This window comes from Sorex fumeus, unplaced genomic scaffold (assembly GCF_029834395.1).
Source record: "Sorex fumeus unplaced genomic scaffold, SorFum_2.1 ptg000058l, whole genome shotgun sequence".
Classification (NCBI taxonomy): domain Eukaryota; kingdom Metazoa; phylum Chordata; class Mammalia; order Eulipotyphla; family Soricidae; genus Sorex; species Sorex fumeus.
In genome coordinates this window covers 15,483,824-15,504,402 of record NW_026606115.1, presented here as the reverse complement: position 1 = coordinate 15,504,402, position 20,579 = coordinate 15,483,824, and the positions used below count along the sequence as shown (strand labels likewise).

The 20,579-nt window shown below is 39.8% G+C and overlaps 1 protein-coding gene across 2 annotated transcripts in view; it reads right to left on the bottom strand.

Moving 5' to 3' along the window:
• The window catches only part of ACSL4 (acyl-CoA synthetase long chain family member 4), a 104,773-nt gene that overhangs the window by 32,703 nt on the left and 51,491 nt on the right, over positions 1 to 20,579 (bottom strand). Inside the window, exons 3-8 of one of the 2 annotated variants that reach the window (XM_056125672.1) lie at positions 13,520 to 13,759; positions 12,185 to 12,362; positions 10,506 to 10,615; positions 10,246 to 10,384; positions 2,519 to 2,669; positions 1,949 to 2,072 (exon numbers count right to left, since the gene is read on the bottom strand). In XM_056125672.1, the coding sequence (XP_055981647.1) occupies positions 1,949 to 2,072; positions 2,519 to 2,669; positions 10,246 to 10,384; positions 10,506 to 10,615; positions 12,185 to 12,362; positions 13,520 to 13,747 (930 nt within the window). In that variant the 5' untranslated portion in view covers positions 13,748 to 13,759. Of the gene's footprint in view, positions 1 to 1,948; positions 2,073 to 2,518; positions 2,670 to 10,245; positions 10,385 to 10,505; positions 10,616 to 12,184; positions 12,363 to 13,519; positions 14,054 to 20,579 lie in introns of both variants that reach the window. The other variant, XM_056125671.1, reaches the window with a different exon arrangement.

Sequence of the window (20,579 nt, the reverse complement as noted above, 5' to 3'; positions counted from 1 at the left end):
GAAAGCAATGCAGAACCCCGCCGCACTTGATTAAAGATGGTCATTAAAGATGATAACCCTGAAGATTCAACCAGTAATAATAAGCTATATAAACTTTAATGGGGCTGGAGCAATAGCACAGAAGTAGGCTGTTTGCCTTGCGCACAGCTAGCCCGGCCGAACCAGGTTCGATTCCTCTGCCCTTCTCTGAGAGCCCAGCAAGCTACCAAAAGTATCACGCCCGCACGGCAAAGCCTGGCAAGCTACACGTGACGTATTCAATATGCCAAACACAGTAACAACAAGTCTCAAAATGGAGACATTACTGGGCCTGCTCGAGCAAATCGATGAACAACGGGAGGACAGTGTTTGTTGACAGTGTTTATAAACTTTAAGAACATTACAGAGAAAATGTATAATGAACTCAAAATAAAAAACAATGGAATTGAACCACCAATAAAACACAAGAGAATATGATCACAAAAATGAGAAAACTACAAACAGAAATGACAAACTAAAACCCTGGTAGGTGAAATGAAAAATTCAGTGGAAGGCCTCACCAGCACAGAAAGGAAAGAATCAGTGAGCTTCAAAATAGGTGCAGAAAATTTTCAGACAGCAAAAAGCCTCAAAATAAACAAAAACTGTTAAGAGAACTTTGGATTGAATTCAAGAGAATCAACCTAAGTATCATTGGTGTTCCCAGAGGGTCAGAGAGAGTATGGGGAGGAATTATCTGCCATACAGGCAGGGGGAGGGTTTGGGTGGGTGGGGGATACTGGGGACACTGGTGGTGGAAAATGTGCACTGGTGGAGGGATGGGTGTTCATCTTTGTATGATTGAAACTCAAACATGAAAGATTTGTAACAGTATCTCACAGTGATTCAATAATTTTTTTAAAAAATAAAGGTTATGTTTTTTCTTGCCTAGATAGTGACCACACAGGTGTTTGTGTATGTGTGTGTATATGAATAAATTAAATTTAATCAATTACTATACTTAGGATTTGTATAAGTTAATTTAGCCATCCAAAATGTTTATAAAAGAGGACTGGAGAGATATACAGAAGGTAATGTGCTTGCCTTGAATGCTGCCAGCCAGGGTTTGATACCTGACACCACATATGCCCTGATACCCCAAGCACTGCCAGAAGTGATCCCTGAGCTCAGAGCCAGGAGTAAGACCTGAGAACCAAGTATGGCCCCAAACCCATAAAAGAAAAAAAAAAGAAAGAAGAAACTAAAATTTTCTTTACCAATTTTTAATAAAGGGTTTAATTATTCTGTATTTCACTGTGGTTAGTGGCTACATTGGGCCGGAGGATAACATAATGGGTAGAGCATTTGCCTTGCATGGGGCTGATCTGGGTTCGATTTCTCTGCCCCCCTTGGAGAGCCTGGCAAGCTACTGAGAGTATTTCGCCCGCACAGCAGAGCTTGGCAAGCTCCCCATGACATATTTGATGTGCCAAAAACAGTAACAAGTCTCACAATGGAAATGTTAACGGTGCCCGCTCGAGAAAATCAATGAACAACGGCAGGACAGTGCTACAGTGCTATAGTGACTACATTATGTAGAACAAAGTTCCAGAGAAAATTAGTAAATTTCGACCTAAATCCTACTATCACACTATGGCCTCCAAAAAATTTCAACATAGTGTATGGATAACATGTCAGAAAGTATTAGTGTGTTCATTCAGTCTCTATCCTAGTTCTAATTAAATACCTAAAACTAGAGAAAACCAAGATGAAATTATTCATTTCAAAATACTTTAAAAATATGGAGAGAAAGAAATCCTAACAAATCTACAAGGTTATTTATTTCATCTACACAGTGCTCATGGAAGCTATTTTTGAAGTAAGAAAAAATGTTTAGCTGAATTAAAATAGCTTGTGTTTAAGCAATATGTTCTCAGCTGGACAATGTTACATAATATAATCATGCCAATAAACTGAGAAGGCTTCTTACCTGGTCAGAGAGTGTAAGTGGAGAAGAATATCCAATCCTACAACCATAGGTAAAGCAAGAAATTTCTGCTGTTAACTCAAGAACATGAGCCAAAGGCAAGTAGCCAATATATGTGTCCTTTGGTCTAAAACAAAATAAGAGAAACATTTTAGAAATTAATCTTAAAGAGTCCCGCCATATTATAAACATTAAAAACCCTATCAAATTAGTATCAATTTGAGTTAAGAGGATACCAAACACAAGCCCTTATTTCCAAGGAAAACATATTTTTAAAGTCTATTATGTCTTTTTTTAGATTTTCAGTAATTTTTTTCACATGGGTCCTTTTATAAATTACTAGGAAGAAGGAAGGTCCTCACAACAGCCCACTCAAGTGGCATGTTTCCTACTAAATACCAGATCTCATATTCTTGTTTCCATTGCCTTTGGGAATTCGTTATTCCACCATTATGTTTCTTTATATACCACATGTGAGAGAGATCATTCTGTATCACTTTCTCTCTCTGGCTAATTTCATTCAGCACAACACTCTCTAGGTCCCTCCACGTAGCAACAAATTTCATCACTTACCCGAGTCCAGGAATTCTTTCACATTGGCCTGTCATTCCAGCTATTAAATTGCTGTGATGCATCATCACTCCCTTAGGTCGACCAGTGGAGCCACTGGTATACATGACAATAGCCATATCTGAAGGAACTGGTCTGTTTGGAGGAACAGCCACTAAAAGAACAAAATACACCATTTTTAATTAATTGTGTGTGATGTTGGGAAATTGAACCTGGGCTCTCACACATGCTAGGCAAACACTTTACTGCTGAGCTGTATCCCTGGCCTTGATTATCCATGTAAATAAAACACAACGGTGCTTATTATATTTTGTTTATCCACATTGAGAATTTTAAACTTGATTTGGCACATTTCTTAAAATTTATGTTTGCTCCTTCCTCTCCACACATGATTGTGTACATGCAGTATTATTTAAACATTTTGAAAGCTTTAGAAAAATTAGAGGAGTAGTATTTTGTGTGAGCAACTCAGGCCTCAGTTTTCTTATCTCAAAAATGAGATGGGGGCCAGAGCTATAGTACAGCAGGTAGGGCATTTGCCTCACATGTAGCCAACCTGGATTCGATCCCCAGCATTCCATATGGTCACCGCATATTGCCAGGAGTCGACTATTCCTGAGTGTGAGCCATGAGGAACCGGTAAGCATTGCCCAGTGTGACCCAAAACCAAAAGATAAAAATGAGACAGTTGGATTAGATCAGTGGTTTCCAACCACTCATCCAGGATTAAAAAGGTTACAAACTACTAGACTAGATCATGTTTCCTAACCACATATGTAGAAATAAGAATTACCCATGGAACTTAAGTAAAATAATACCTCTGACCTCTGGTTCTAAATATTCTGATTTAGTATATCTGGGATGAATCGCATTCGTAAATACCTTGGATTGAACTTGATATTTTTCATCAAGAATTACTTGTATTTTATTTTATTTTATTTTTTTATGTAGGATTACTGCTATTTATTCTGCCACTGATTAGCTGATTGAATTGGGCATGAACTCCACCTTACTTTTTTTCATAATTTTATTCATTTATTTATTTTTCTTCTTATATTTATTTATTGAATCACTGTGGGAAAAGTTACTAAGATTTTAGGTTTAAGTCTCGGTCATAAAATGATCAAACACCTCTCCCTTCACCGGTACTCATTTTTCACCACCAAGAAGCCCAATATACCCCCCTCTCAACCCTCCCAATGCCTGTGAGGCAGATGATTTCCACTTAACTCTTCTCTACATTGATTACATTCATTATTTCGACAAAAGATGCACCATTATTATTTAGAATTTCCCCCCAACAATCAGAATTGCTGAAAAGGCATTGTGAAATACTTTGATTTCTATAGCTGGTTATGAGAATCATATATTGATTTTGGATTTCTGCAAAGAGCCAAATAATTACGATATTGGTTTCTGTGTGTCTAGTGTTATGGCTGTGCTGGAGAGCTGCTCGTGGGGGTCAGCTTGTGACCTCGGTAGGGCATGAAGGATGAGCCGGTATCGCCCCCTTCCCATGAGACTGCAGTTGCCCCGTCACTACCAGCTCATACCTGGCTTTCCAATAAGCTCTGAGGCGGCGGCCACCTTGCTGCCGGGGGGGGGGGGGGGGTGCGGAGGTAAAAAGATGGAAGGGAGCAACACCCTTTCCCTTCCGGGGAGGCATGCTGCCGTAGTTTAACACATGGTCCATTCACTTTTCTGCCGCAAGCTGCCGGGCTCTGGATTAAGTCCTTTTGCCTCTGGAGCCATGGCCGTGCCAGAGAGCCGCTTGTGGGGGGCAACTTGTGACCTCGGTAGGGCGTGAAGGACGAGCCGGTACTGTCCCCCTTCCCATGAGACTGCAGTTGCCCCATCACCGCCGGCTCATACCTGGCTTTCCAATAAGCTCTGAGGTGGTAGCCACCTTGTATGTGGTCCAGACGCATTTCTGCCAAAAGCCGCTGGGTTTCGAGATTTGTTTCTGAGTCTCTGGGATCATGGCCATTAATCAGCTTGATCAGGAGCCAGAGAGGCCATTTGTAGGCGGTGACTTGGGGTCTTGCTGGGATGGATAGGAAAGGGCCGGTTCCACTCCATCTGGTGAAGCCCCGTGTGTCTCGTCACTGCAGGCCCAAACCTGACTGTCCAGTGGCCTCTGAAGGATGGTGGTCATTGGGCTGCCAAGGGGAGCAGGCCAAGGAACGAAACATATTCCCACCTGGAGTGGCCCAGTGCCAGTAACCTGCTGCAGGAACAGGACACATTTCTGCCAAAAGCCTTTGGGTTCCAAGATTCGTTTTTGAGACTCTGGGATCATGGCCATTAAGCAGTTCAATCAGGAACCAGAGAGGCCATGCCTCCAATAATATAGCTGAGCCAGAGGTGGTTTGTAGGTGTGTCTCCCATTTACCTAACTTTTGGCCATTTACTTTCTTGATAAACTTTGCCCCATGTTTTTGGAGTCTGGCCAAAGGCACAGCAGCAATTTTTAGGTATCTGAAAGTCTGACGCTGCCATCAGACTGCTGATGCATTTGCCTCACAGGTACAGATTGACCTGCTGGCGGCACCATACCCCCTACTTGTATTTTATTTTAAGCTTTGAAGCCATACGGTCTCTGCTGCAACTTCTCAACTCTGTTGTTACACTTTGGGGAGCAACAGGCGACTGTTAAATAGGTATTACTGTCTTGTTTGATTTTGGGGCCATACCTTTCAATGCTCATGGCTTACTCCTGGCTCTGCACTCAAGGATCACAACTGGTGGGGTCAGAGAACTAGGGAACAAATCCAGCTTGGCTGTGTGCACAGCATATGCTCTACCCGCTATACTAACACTCCAGCTCCATGTTTTAATCCAATTCCATTTCCAGAGGAACCGGAGCAATAGTACAATGCATAGGCTGCTTGTCTTACATTCAGCTAACCTGGGTTCGATTCCTAGAAGCAAACATGTTACTGAGCCCTGCCAAGGAGTGACCCCTGAGCACAGAGCCAGGATTAAGTACTAAGCACTGCTGGTGTGGCCCTGATACAAAAAATAAACAAAAAACAACTTTATTTTGAGCGATAGCACAGCGGGTTGGGCGTTTGCCTTGCACCGCAGCCAACATGGCTGACCCGAGTTCAATTCCTCCACCCCTCTTGGAGAGCCCGGCAAGCTATTGAGAGTGTCTCGCCTGCATGGCAAAGCCTGGCAAGCTACCCGTGATGTATTCGATATGCCAAACACAGTAACAAGTCTCACGATGGAGACGTTACTGGGCCCGCTCGAGAAAATCGATGAACAATGGGAGGACTGTGACCGTGACCATTTTGAGAAAAAGATAGTAGGCTATCATTTGCCAGTCTATGCCATTGAGTCATACTTCTCAAAAAGTCTATTGGGAGGACCTTCCTTCTCCCTAGTAATTTAAAAATGAACCCTTGTGAAAATAAATTACTGAGAACCTAAGATAAGACACAATATAGACTTTAAAACTTTTGGTAAAAAAAATGAGGGGTCAGAGCAACAGCATAGTTGATAAGGCGCTTGCCTTGCATGTGGCCTACTGGGATTCAATCACCACACCCCCATATGGTTCCTCAACCCTGCCAGGAGTGATCCCTGAGCACAGACCAGGAGTAAGCCCTGAGCACCACTAGGTGTGACCTATAACCAAAAAAAAAAGGAAAATAAATGAGGGCTAGAAGCATAAGAAACACAGTTAATTCCAACAGGTGCAACGGGTGGAGCACCTGCCTGACATGCAGGAGGTCCTGTGATCAAACCCCAGTTTGTTCTCCAGATGGATGGCTGCATGCCCCAACCCAGCATTATCCAGATTGCCCTGGTAACACCCAGAATTGCTAGGTGCTAACTACATCATAATGCTGGGCCTGGAAACCTCACCATCAGACACAGAAATACTGCTGGGAGTGGCTCTCAGGATCCTGACACTGCTGGAAAGACTTCCACTTCCAAAGAAATTACATTTAAGTAAATATAGTTAGAATACTCATGCATATGGAAAGGAATTGCACCGTAAGTGCTGCGACTTGAAAGTATCTTCTGAAAAGGCTCACAATTAAAGACATACCTTTTATGCATTCCATTTTAGTAACTCAACAAAAAAGTAAAGCTACTGTTCCCCATGCAGTCAACCTGGGCAACCCGGGTTTGATTCCTCTGCCCTCTCAGAGTGCCCGGCAAGCTTCTGAGTGTATCTTGCCTGCACAGCAAAGCCTGGCAAGCTACCCATGACATATTCAATATGCCAAACACAGTAACAAGTCTCACAATGGAGATGTTACTGGGCCAGCTCAAGCAAATTGATGAACAATGGGAGGACAGTGTTACAATGTAGTGCTACTGCTCCCCACTTATAAAATGCCTAGACACACAATCCACACACATGGATTTACATTAAGTGTGATTCTTGCTGTTAATTTTTAAATCTAGTTTGGATTGATAATAGTGCTGTCACTGTAACTGCCACTGTCCTCCCGTTGTTCGTTGATTTGCTCAAGCGGGCACAGTAACATTGTGAGACTTGTTACTGTGTTTGGCATATTGAATACGTCATGGGTAGCTCACCAGGCTTTGCAGCGCGGGTGAGATACTCTCAGTAGTTTGCCAGGCTCTCCGAGAGGGGCAGAGGAATCGAACCCGGCTTGGCCAGGCTGGCCACGTGCAAGGCAAATGCCCTACTGGGGTGCTATTGCTCCAGCTTCATCATTGTGAAGCAGAATAGTGCTACTAGCAATCAATGATGTATACCTAAACAGTTCCATTTTTTTAAAAAAAAAGTTACACTGAGCTATATAACTTTTGAAGAATATATATGCAGTGCACACAATTTGATGATTCTGTACATACAGAAACAACATTACCACAATGAGGGTAACAGATATATCTATCCCTTACATTTAGTTCCCTTGTTTGTTGTTGTTTTTCCACTTGATCTTTAAGATCATTTCAGTTCTGATATACTAAGATGTTGTTTTATTCTTATTTCATTTTTGGCCTTTGGAACACATCCAGTGGTGCTCAGGGCTTACTCCTGGCTCTGTACTCAGGTATCACTCCTGGCGGGCTCAGGGGATCATACAGGGTGCCAGGGATGGAACCCAGGTTGGCCACATGGATGGCAAGAGACCTGCCCACTGTTCTATTGCCCTATTACTAAGAAGTCATTTTAAAAAGCAGACTTTCAAGATAATTTATCCTAATCAAGTAGCCACCTTTCCTTCTTAGAATGTACCAAAATGAATATTCCACAGACATTCAAGTTAAAAATTTAATAAGACTGTTGGCTTCTTAAAACTAGTTCATACCACGTATGATATTTGAATGGTAGATACATACCACTATAATCTTGTCCACACTGATAACAATGAACACCACCAAGAGAAAACTCTTAACTCAACTATGAATTTGGGGTGTCCACAATGTGCCAGTGTAGGGCCTATAAATGTGTCTCATTCTTATGAAAGATGTTGATAATGGGAACAGAAGCATTGGGGGCTGGTATCTTTGGTGTGTATTCTAAAGACCTCTATAAAATAAACTGTTTTTGAAAATAAGTTCACAAAAATGAATTCTATTCTTACATACAAGCTAAAAGAAAAAATAAAATGAAACAGTGCGATTACCATTGAAGTCCCAAAAGAGAAAGCTATATTTAAACGGGCTAATGTTATGACTCTTTAAAGAGAGCTAATGTCACAGTTTATAAAATAAGCAAATAAGAAGTACATACTTCCTTTGATGATGAAAGGAAGCAACAGCAGCAGATAGGCTAAACTCTTCTCCATTTAAGTCCACAATATAGCACTTTTCCTTTTTCCTTTCATTTGGAGATAAACATGTATAAAGCATTATCAAAGTAGCAACTATATACAGGTTTCCTGTGTGCCCTCATTTGGAAGTAGAATGTTCTATTTGGCATGATTCGATAGGTTATTTCAGTTAGGGGAGGGGTATTTTATTGCAATGTCCAAAAGTTTTTCCATATAAATTAATGGTAACGGCATTCCCAGACTCTTTAAATATCCCACCAAATCATATCAAATAGGAACATTCTAATTTTCAAGAGTGGGAGAAACCTGTACTCAATTGAAGCATCAAAAATTATGTCTTATCTACTGTAGAGACATGTAGAACTAGGTGGAGCATGTTTGCCTATTATGTTATTGCTCACACAAGATTATAATGACTGATACACCCAGAGTTTTTGTGCCAACAACATTTGGTGAACCAGTAGAACTAGCAACAGAGTGAACAGGATTTCCTAGTCAAGTTTATTCCATAATGCAAGTCACCAGTTTCTGAGAGACAATTTTCCATGGTCTTTTATGATATTGAACAATAAAAAAAATTTTACTGGGCAGTCAAAGAGCAGGTATGCTTAATGCCTTTCCAAAAAGATTTGGGCTCCCTAAGCTCAGGTTTCCCCATTTTTGGGCACAGTTGCCATCATTCTCCCTCCCACTGCCCTATCTCTTGCCTGTAGTTTAGGGAAGCAACACAATGCTGATACTCTGGATACTGCTGCTGCCATCTCTGAACCAGCTGTCCTGTGTTTTCAAGAAACTGTGCAGGTTCACTCTTTTGCTTGCAAATAGGGGTAAACCTAAGTCTCTTAGCTTCTCTCCACACAAGGTACAGAATCATCATCCATACTAGAATATTGCAAACATGCATCAGTCTTGAGATTTGGTCAAATATCCCAAAGCCCGAGAGACTTAATCAACACTTTCTCCTGTAAAAGCAAATCCTTTCCTTATCTAGTAGAGAATTAGGACCTTCAAACTAACAGTGAGGAAAAAATCATTTAAAGGAACTATTTAGTTCCTTAACTCTATGTTTTGATGAGCAACCAACATTTTGCTAAAAGGTGCAGTTATATTTTTCATCTCATAAAATATGTATTTCCATATGGTGGAACTGCCAACTACCACCACAGTTGGTAGAAGAAATCCAAGCATTACTCTCCACAAACAGCTATGTATGTATCTTCTGAACTAAGATCACCAGCATTAGAGGGGGTGGAGCAATTGTACAGCAGCAAAGACATTTGTCTTGCACACAGGTGACCTGGATTTAATCCATGGCATCTCAAATGATTGACTAAGCACTGTCAGGAGTAATTCCTGAGTATAGACCCAAGAGTAACCGCTGAGCATTGCTGGGTACATACCTCTCAAAAAAGATCACTAGCCATTAGAAGCCAGACCAATAGTACAGTGGGTAGGGCACTTATCTTCCACTGGGCTGACCCTTGTTCAAACCCTGACACAACTTATGGTCCCCCAAGCCCCAGCAGAAGCAATCCCTAATCATAGAGCCAAGAAAAAGCCCTGGGCACCACTGGATGTGACTACCTCACACCCCCCACACAAAAAGATCACTAGCATTAAGCATTTCCTTTAAAGTTACTAAATAGAATGCATGAGATTTTTTTCCTTACAGGCGGTCTAAATGGAAAGGCTACATTAAGTTAAAGGAAGAAAATGCTTTGCCACAACTGTTATAATGTCTAAGTCATTGCATAACTTTCAATGATATAGGTACTTCTAAGCAGTGACTGGTAGTTTTGAGAAAAAGGGAAGGAAAAGCTTAATCATACATACATGCTGAAACCATTTCTAATGTCTTTAAATGGTTTAACCAAATAAATTTAGTTTTTGCTCACATCATGTTTCCTAACCAACTGAAGTACTAATTCCTGGGTAGATAAGTATATATTTTTTCAGTACTTCACTTACAGTTCTCGGGCTTGGATCCCAACTCTTCCACTGATTGCATGCTGTGGATCTCAAATCCTTCAGGATACTCTGCTTTATTGACAATTTTATTGTCCACATAAATGATGTGCTTAACAGATTTTATATCTGACAATGCTGTCTATGGAACAGAAAGAAAATCCTGTCATTCAATAATGACCTGAAATAAAACTCAATTATCGAACACTTTCTTCCCAGTCAGATAAAACAATTATAAATTAAAAAGAAAATTACCTACTTACCTTAAGTTTACTCTCTAGAAGTTCAACACTAGTAATCATGTATGTAGCTTCAGATTCATTTAACCCATGAACTACAGCATCTTTGCCAAGTGTGGCATATAAAGTCACAACTACATAATTTAAAAAGAAACAAGAAATATAAAAGTTAACTGCAACATTTCTGACATGTATTAACTAAATTAATCTTTTTTTTTGGGGGGGGGAGACTTTTTGAGTCACACTTGACAATGCACAGGGGTTACTCCTGACTCATGCACTCAGAAATTACTCCTGGCGGTGCTCGAGAGACCATATGGGATGCTGGAATCAAACCTGGGTTGAATGCGTGCAAGGCAAATGCTCTATCTGCTGTGCTATTACACCAGCCCCAACTAAGTTAATCTTTAATGATAAGGATACTCACAACGACATTTTATGAGTTTGAGTTTATAGTTTCTTTTACCCTTAAACCTTGCCTCAAAATTTCTAGGAGCACCCAAAGTTTCCTTACAAATTCTGATCTTTCTAGCTTTCTAAACCTGAAGGAAATAGAAAAAAACCCAAACAGAAATAACAGAAGTACCACCACAGGTTAAAAAAAAAAACCAAAAGAAAACTATTAACAGTTAAGATTTTTAAGGCCCTATAATCTTGCTGAATTATCTACTCAGGTCAGAGCTAACTAATCACCTAGGGCCAAACTGTGGCATACACTTTTACTGGTCCCAGGGCTATAGATTAGATAAATCCTTGAGAATCAAATTTTCGGGTTTTCAAGTTAGAAGATCAGTATTGAGTCACATTTTCGCTCCATGTAAGAAGTTTTTTTAGAGGGTTCAAGATACAAGCCTTAATTGGAAGGGCCAGGGTCTACACTAGACAGAGTTACCAGACAAAAGTAAAAAGCCCACATCCTTTAAAATTGAAGGATTTTATGCTTCAATGTGCTAAACTTAGATCAGCCTTGGAAATTCAGTTCTAAAATTGGTCATTCAAACGGAACTAGGTAAACAACTTTTCTTTCACAAGCTGCTGGATGATTAATACCTCAAAGATCATTTTCAAAGTATGCTTGTTTGAAATGCAAACTCTTGATTCCCATACTACACTGAAAATGTTCTGTTTTATTCATTAAAGAAGTAAATGCTTAATATATAACAATGCTATTCTTGTAATTTAATCTTTAAAATAAAAAAGAACCAAAAATAATAAAAGTAATTTCTATGACAAAAAATGCTAAAAATTCAGAAATACAACCATTTTTATTTTATGGCTGACACATCTACAGCAAGTTCAAACCGTCACATGACTATTTCACATGTAAAATGGAGTAAGTCAAGTAAAAGTAAATAAACTAGAATTATCTAAAGCAGTGAATTTTAGAAATTATTTTGTGTGTCATTTCCTAAACACATACCCCTCAATCCCAAATCTTACAGACACAATACACTATCCATTGAAAAGTAAAATTCTGAATTCTATGTATTAAGTTACCAATTTTCTCACTAGCTCTTGCTCTTAGAAGCAGCTATACTCTTAGAACTATAAGATTATATACTGTTTTATGGACATATTTTATGGAGAAAAAATTGCCCAAAGAACACCTTCACTGAATATTAAGAACTAAGGACAATTTGACACATGAACAAAGAGTTTCGCGTCCCCCCCCCCATATCACACTATAAATATAATGCACTTACGAGGAAAGTTGTACTTAAAGCAGGTCTGTGCTGCAATCATCCATTCAGCCCTGGTCTCACAGAAAATGGCAATGGTGCTCTTTGGTTTTAGTCCCAAGGCAGTGAGTCCACTACCAAAATTATTCACTCTGTGGTTCACTTCAAGATAGTTCATCCATTTATAGTTTCCAAGAATTAGCTGATAAGAGATTCCTTAATATTAGTATGTGTATTCTAACAAACAAAATATTATTTTGGGCCGGGGAAAAAACTCAACAGGGTGAGTATATGCTTTGCATGCCAGAGGCCCCTCCTTGATCCAAGGCAGTACTTTGTCCCCAAGCACCACCAGGAGTGACCCCTGAGCTTGTAAGAGTAGCCCTTGAGTACCACCAATTGAGACTCAAAAATAAAACCAAGAAAAAAAATCTTCAGAATACATTATTCCAAGTATATAACTAAAAAATGCTCATGAAGCCAGAGAGATAGCACAGAAGTTAAGGAGTTTGCCTTGCATGCACACCAGCCTGGGTTTGATCCCCAATACCATACATGGTACTCTGAACCCCCAAGGAGTGACCCTGAGAAAAGAACCAGAAGCCCTGAGCACTGCCAGTATTATCCCCAAAACAAACAAACAAACAAACAAAATTTTTTCAATTTAAATAGGGCTAGATATGGGCAGGGGTGGAGGGATGGGTACTCGATCACTCTATAACTGAAACCCAAGCACAAAAATTGTAAGTCTACAACTGTACCTCATGTTGTTTCACTATTAAAAAATTAAAAATAAATAAATAAATAGGGCTATATAGATACTACAGTGGATAAGGTGCTTGCCATGCATGCAATTGACCCAGATTTGACCCTGGGCACCCCATACAGTCCTCTGAAAAATGCCAGGTGTGATCTCTAAGCAAAGAGCCTGGAGAAAGCCCTGAGCACCACTGGGTAGCACCGTAGCACTGTCCTCCAGTTGTTCATCGATTTGCTTGAGCGGGCACCAGTAACGTCTCACAACAAATTGTGAGTCTTGTTGTTACTGTTTTTGGAAATACATCACGGTAGCTTGTCAGGCTTTGCCATGCAAGCGAGATACTCTCGGTAGCTTGCCAGGCTCTTGGAAAGGGGTGGAAGAATTGAACCCAGGTTGGCCGTGTGCAAGGCAAATGACCCACCTGCTGTGCTAATGCTCTAGCCCCCACCACTGGATAAATGCTGTTAAGTGAATATACAGAAGTTATGAGCACATTCTGAGTTTAAAGAGGGTATTTTGTATTGAGTACACGGTACTATACTTGAGTTATGATAACATGTAGTTCCCCTTAGAAAAAATAAGCCTAAAGATGCTCTTACCTTCTTAAAAACCTTTCCATTTGGTTGCATTTCATTTTCTTCACTTAGGACTTCCCTGGTCCCGAGGCTATCCTTCTTCCCAAACTTGGAAACAGCATGATCAAATAATTTATCCAGAGTGTCAGCTCCAGGGATGTCTATGACAGCTAGCGAGTCGAAGTGTGTGACAGAGCGATATGGACTTCCAGGTTTGTCTGAAGTGGGCTTAGCTTTTATTCTCTTTGCCATAGCGTTTTTCTTCTTGGCATTGGTAAGAAAATACCATGGAATAAATATAAGGGCACTGTATATTGTTATTAACAAGTGGACAGGCAGCAAAATAATGGTGAGTACATTTAGCTTAAGTTTCATAATGGCAAGCCTTCTGAAATGGTGTTTATTTCTTGTTATTCTTTGGCTTCAGAAAGCCTTATTTTGCTGAAGAAGGCAATAATGGAAGCAGCAGTAAAAGTAGTAGCAGTATAGCCAAGGCAGTTCAATTTTAATGATACAGATAAAAGTTAGTAATCTTTGGAAGCCGACAATAAAGTACACCTGTAGGCGAAGATAATGAACCAGGCAGAGAGCAGGAAACAAAACAAAACAAAACAAGAGTATTAACAAGTTGATAGCACCACTTGATTTAAATATTAATGTCCTTATTAGTTTAAATAATTGATTTGTTATAGAAAGATGAAATAACTGGTCTGAAAAGATGATTTTTAAAAATAATTCATTATTGCCATAACTTAAATTTGTTTTTCTGAGTTTTAGGTGTTGTGGCACTCTGTACAACATTCAGTAAGTCAGCTGAGTAACATCATTTTGCAGCCTACATTAATGCACTAAATAATCATGACATTTAAGTCTAGCTAAACTTTGGGAGACAATGACAATAATGAGGCATCTTTTAAATACTTATATGTAAATCACACTTATTCCAAAGCAGGAGTGTTTGGAATCATGCACAGCAAAGCTCAAGGGACACTCTCAGATCAGTGCTTGGAGATCCAATACCAAAGATTAAACCAGAAGCTTCCACGTGCCACGTATATGCTTGAACCCTTTAAGATCCAAAACAAGTAATTTTAAATAGGAGTACATTTTGGATCCAAAAGGAAAATAAATCCACTAATTAAGATTTATTTCTCAATGATCAACTCAGATCTTTGAGATTACAACAATATATATAATATTTATAATAAACATCATTCTGAGTGCATTAAGGTAATTTCTGAAGCAATGGTATTCACTATCTCCTAGTTTCCAGGCTGAAATAACACAAGCATAAAATCATTCCCTAAGAGTGTGTTCAGTTTGTGTTCAAAACTGCACCAGCTTCCCAAGTGTAGTAGTAATCAAGTCCAAAATATCTTTAATATCTTAGGGCTAAGAAACAGTTAAAGGATCAATGTACATGAAAACATATGATTTATTCAGCACACAAGATCCAGTTTCTTTCAAAGATTTATGGGGGGAAGAGCTAATCCATTTATTCAAATAAACTTTTTTGCATATTTTCCATATACTAAACTAAAGTGGGGAACTAAACTAAAGCTAGAAAGATAGCTCAAAGAGCTGGAACATATGCCTTGCTTGGTGAAGCCTGGATTTGATCCTTGCTACCATATGGTTCCCTGAGCACTGCTGGAAATGACCTCCAAGTGCAGAGCTGTAAGCAACCCCTAAGTATCACTAGGTATGACCACCAAACTGAAGTGGAATTTTCTTGACTGCATCAGGGAATGGGAGTAACTAGAGTTCCATCCTGAGTTTCCCAGAACTCCCCTCCCAAAGTAACCACTGAAGTATTTGCAGAAACAAACAAATAAGCACAAAGATGTGCAATACAAACAATAAGTGTAACACAAATGAAGACATACAAAATGACCAAGATTAACTGAGGCTTTATGGAGATATGTCTTATGTTGCAGCTTGTACTGGGAACCTGGACATGATATTGGAAGGTACTGTGGGTAGGGGAATTATATGAACAAAGATAAGGAGCTAAGACTGAAAGGACTTTGGCAGAAGAAGGAACGACCAAAAAATGACACTAGTGTGATGAGGAGATAGCTTAATAGACTGCATGTGGGAGGTGCTGGTTCAATACCCAGTACTGTATGATTCCTCAAGTACCAAAGGCAGGGATTCCAGAGAATAAAGTGAGAAGAAGCTCCTGAGCAACACCTCTCACAAAAAAAATGACACAAGCTGGATTGGGATGCAGAATACACATTGGCTAATGAGGCTACAATAGTATACTATCTGACAAATTATGCAAAGTAGTTTGGATTTTATTAGACATATAACTGGATAGTAGCGCAGGTCAGAAAACCAGTGATGATTAGAAAATAACTGAGGCAACAGCCTCTGGAATAACCAATTTTGAGGAGCTTGACTTTAGCTGAGAAAGCTATTTTGAAGAGTGGCAGAATATTGGCTCACTTGAAAAAGACTCAAATTGAATCAACAGAATCAACTGAAGTGCTACTCTTGTGAAAATTAACTGTTCAACTTAACTCAATTGAACCCAGGCTAGTAGTTTGTTTCACAAAAAATGGTAGTTTAATTATGTCCCTACATTTGTTCATGTCCTTCAGCTATGTGTGGGAAAATAGGCTACAGAGAAAAATATCTGAGTTTCAATCCTTATGACTGGCAGTAACTAGCTGTGTAATCTTGAGTGAAAACCATGTGTCTGAGTTTAAGATCAGAACAGATAAGTAGTACATGGGGGCCAGGGAACTGAGCCCAGGACTTGCTGTATAACGCAAGTGCTCTACTCTTAAAAATGCATCCTAGACCATAGATAAGTAGCCTTGAACTTCTTAGCGGTGATGGGCCCTTTTGAAAATCCAAATGATCCTCAAAATTCCCAAATTCCTGGGGATTCATGAACTTCTTGAAATTGATATACAAAGCACAAAGGATAACCCTTAACTAAGAAATTAGATCCTACATAAAAACTGCTTTTCTAATAAGTCAGGTCATAATCGTCTTCAAAATAAAGTATATTAAGTGTCTATCACACACTGCCTAGTTTTGTTATGCAAAACCCTCTATAATAGTCCTCTCCTCCACACAATTCATGACTACTCAGATCCACAATAGTATTCACTTTTTTCATTTGTTGGTGGTTTTTATGGGGGAGTAGACTGAGGCATTCCTTGTGATGCTCAGGTGTTATTCCTGTCTCTGTATTCAGAGATCGCTCCTGGGAAGCTCAGAGGACCATACGGGATGCCAGAGATTAAACCTGGGTCAGCCACATGCAAAGCAAGTGCCTTACCCACTAACCTATTACTTCAGCCCCAATATTCACTTTTTTCTAATTTTCTACATCACTTAAAGTGTCTACCATTCATTCTGATTTGTGATTTTATCATCTTCAAATATGTAAGTAGCTACAGAGAGAACAGACCAGTAGTCCTCAACACTACCAAACCAAGCAACATTTGTATTTATATTTTGTAATATTCCTTTATAAATATAAAAGGATAATCACAGATTATAACCTACAAACAAATATTTTTTCAAACAAATATTTTAAAATGATTTCTTACTGATATTATGGAATCCCAAAGGGAAAATAATACAAACAAAATAATACTTGTTGCAACATATAAATTCTTATGGATGATACTAGAAGACAAGAAAAGAAGTTTCCATTTTGATAAAATGTCACTGAAAATCTGTAACCTGTCCTCAACTGAAAAACTGTCAGACTTGGTCTTGATGATCTACAAAAAGATATATAAGACAGCTCTTGAAGAGAATACTCTCAATGGACCTTAAACTGCATTAGGGAGGGGAGCTAGGTTAATTTGTCTGAGCCAAATGGAAGGACCAGGTTTATTTACTCACAGTACATGGGATCCCCCAGGGTATTACTGGTTGCCAGCAACAACAAGGAGTAACCCCTGAGCAGCACTTGAGTGTGGCCCCAAATCCAGTGTTTAAATAACTTATAAAACTTGGTTGTTTAAAGCAACCGATGCTGGCGTGGATGTGGCGAGAAAGGGACACTCCTTCACTGTTGGTGGGAATGTCCACTGGTTCAGCCCTTCTGGAAAACAGTATGGACGATTCTCAAAAAATTAGAAATTGAGCTCCCGTTTGACCCAGCAATACCACTCCTGGGAATATATCCCCGAGAGGCAAAAATGTATAGTCGAAGTGACATCTGCACTTGTTTGTTCATTGCAGCCCTCTTTACAATAGCCAGAAACTGGAAGAAACCTGAATGCCCAAGAACAGATGACTGGTTAAAGAAACTTTGGTACATCTACACAATGGAGTACTATGTAGCTCTTAGAAAAGATGAAGTCATGAAATTTACATACAAGTGGTACAATATGGAAAGTATCATGCTAAGCGAAATGAGTCAGAAAGAGAGGGATAGACATAGAAAGATTGCATTCATCTGGGGGATATAAAGTAACAAAGTATGAGATTAATACCCAAGAATAGCTGAGATCAGCACCAGGAGGATTACTCCATAACTTAGAGGCCAGCCGGGTATCCTAGAGGAAAGGGCTATTCAGATAGAGAAGGGAGCACCAAATAAAGGATGTTTGGAGGATCCTCCCAGGAGGGGAGATGCATGTCGAAAGTAGACTATGGACTGAACATGTTTGCCACTCAATGCCTGTTTTGCAGACCACAACACCCAAAAGGAGAGAGAGGACACAGGGGATTGCCCTGCCACAGAGACGGGGGGATGGGGGGATGGGGGTGGGAGGGATATTATCCATGGTGGTGGAAAATGGGCACTGGTGGAGGGATGGGTATCTGATCATTGTATAATTGAAACCAAAGCACAAAAAATTGTAAATCTACAACTTTAAAAAAATAAAATAAAATAAAGGGGGAAAATAAATAAATAAAAAAAAAAAACTTGGTTGTTTGTATTTTAGTCATTCATGTTACTATATATACAATCTTTTATACACTGTTTTGAAGGTAGGCAAGTATTTTATAATTACTCTATTACACACAGTATATGTCAACACACACAGTAGAAAAGGCTCACAGAGCATTCTAGTAAGGAAATAGAAGAATAATTTACTTTAGAGGTTTTCAAATTCTATCTGGTGGTGGTGAGAAGGACACGGGATCGGCCATCTGGATTGAATCTTGTTTCTTCCCCTTTTTACAGGGTAGGGGTGCTCAGGGGTTACACCTGGCAAATAAGGTGCCGGGGACTGAATCCAGGTCCATTCCATGCAACTGTTGAACACACTGTACTATCTCTCTGGCCCCCGGGGCCCTGGATAAAATCTTGTATGGACATGAAAACACAAGTAGAGGTGAAAGCAAAGAATAAACTTTGCTCTGCAAGCTCTGAGAACTCCTGAAAAGACTCCTGGGCACTGGCAGATAAGCTGAACACTGATAGATATGTCTGACCTCTCTCTCATCCCACAGAAAAGCCAGCTATTGACAACACTGCCCAGGTCTGTTCCCAACTTGTCTCTTCCCAAGGCAGTGGACAGTGACCATCTTCAAATCTGTCCTTTTGAAAGATCTGCTAGAGTTACATTCATGTTATTAATAAATTCCTGTCAATTAATATGATTACATTACATTACATTAATGCAATTGTTTCCCCCAAAATATATGAATAACTACTAAGTGTGCAGAGAACTTTATTAAAAAGCTGAGTAAACACAGCTAAGAAATTACTCTTTGTTCTTATAATCATAGGAATAGCTATAATGCTATGTTGGGTTTTTTGTTTTGTTTTGTTTTGTTTTAAAGTTCTGTCTGAAGATCTCAGGGAGTGTTTTCTAAAGCAGGAAACCATCTGCTCTTTCAAGAACAAAAAAGGTTTTTAATTTCTTCAGTGCTAATCATGTTCTCTATTTTCAGACTTTCAAACTGACAACCCTGAAACCCAATGAACAATCGCCTGAGCCCCATTAAAGTTAAGGTAGCATGTGGTTTCATCCCTTATGCAGACAGGATCTGTGGTCATTTGGTACTGTAGAAGATACAGAAGATGGATCTTCACCAGCATTCTCCTTAAAGATTTAAGGCAGTGAAATCTCTATGGGGGAATATGAAGCAGACAGGCAGATAGTGAGCCACCCCTAGCCCCCTTCAGCTGGCAATGAATTACTGGGAAACAATAAATCAAATAGCTCTAAGGCTACAAAAGCCCACATTGTAGATACAGGAAACAAGGCCTTTACACAGTGTCAACAGAGACCCAGAGAAGGCTGGAACCACCTCTAAGAGAAGCTCCAGGGGTAACAAAGGCCAATGAGGGAACATTAAAGAAGACCATCAACTACTAAATCTAACCCTGGGCAACCACCCTAGAAATGGACTCTTACCTAGGTAGAAAGTCCCTCATGGGGCAGCTTGTAGAAACCCTATAAAAGCCAATTTGAACAAAAGAATCTCACACACATGCTGCCTGAGGCTGTCCCCATGCGTTGCTGCCAAGTACACATGGTGCCTGAGCACATGAGTTGCCTACATCTCCACTCTTGAGAGGTGTTCTTTCATACTTTCATATCTACTGCTGGGATGTGTACGGGGGCTCCCTCTCCAATCTGAAGAAGCCCATGTTCTTTCTTGAGCATATATTGTCTCTCTGTCTCCCCCCCCCACAACTCCATCCTCAAAACTTTCAAATAAAATCTGTTATACTGCTTTTTAAAAAGTCTGAGAAAAATGAGCCCTCAGTACTTTTATATGCAAAATGGGGACAGAGAGAACAGTTCACAAATATGTAGTGTAGAATATGATAAAGGATAGTGATCTGGAGAGATAATACAGTAGTTAAGGTGCATGCATTGCATGGGGCCAACTCTGATAGCAAATCCCTGGCACCATGTATGAACCCCAACAGGAGTGACCCCTGTATACAGAGCTAGGAATAAGAACTGAGCGCTGCCAGTTGTAGCCTAAAAACAAAATAAATTTGATGGGGTAATTATATCCAGTTTTATTGGGGGAGGAAATAAAATCGCCCAGAAAGGCTTCACCAAAACCACACAAATATTAAGGTACATGTGAAGATGTGAAGAATGAGTATGTTTACAGAAGGGGACAGATAGACTGGAAATAA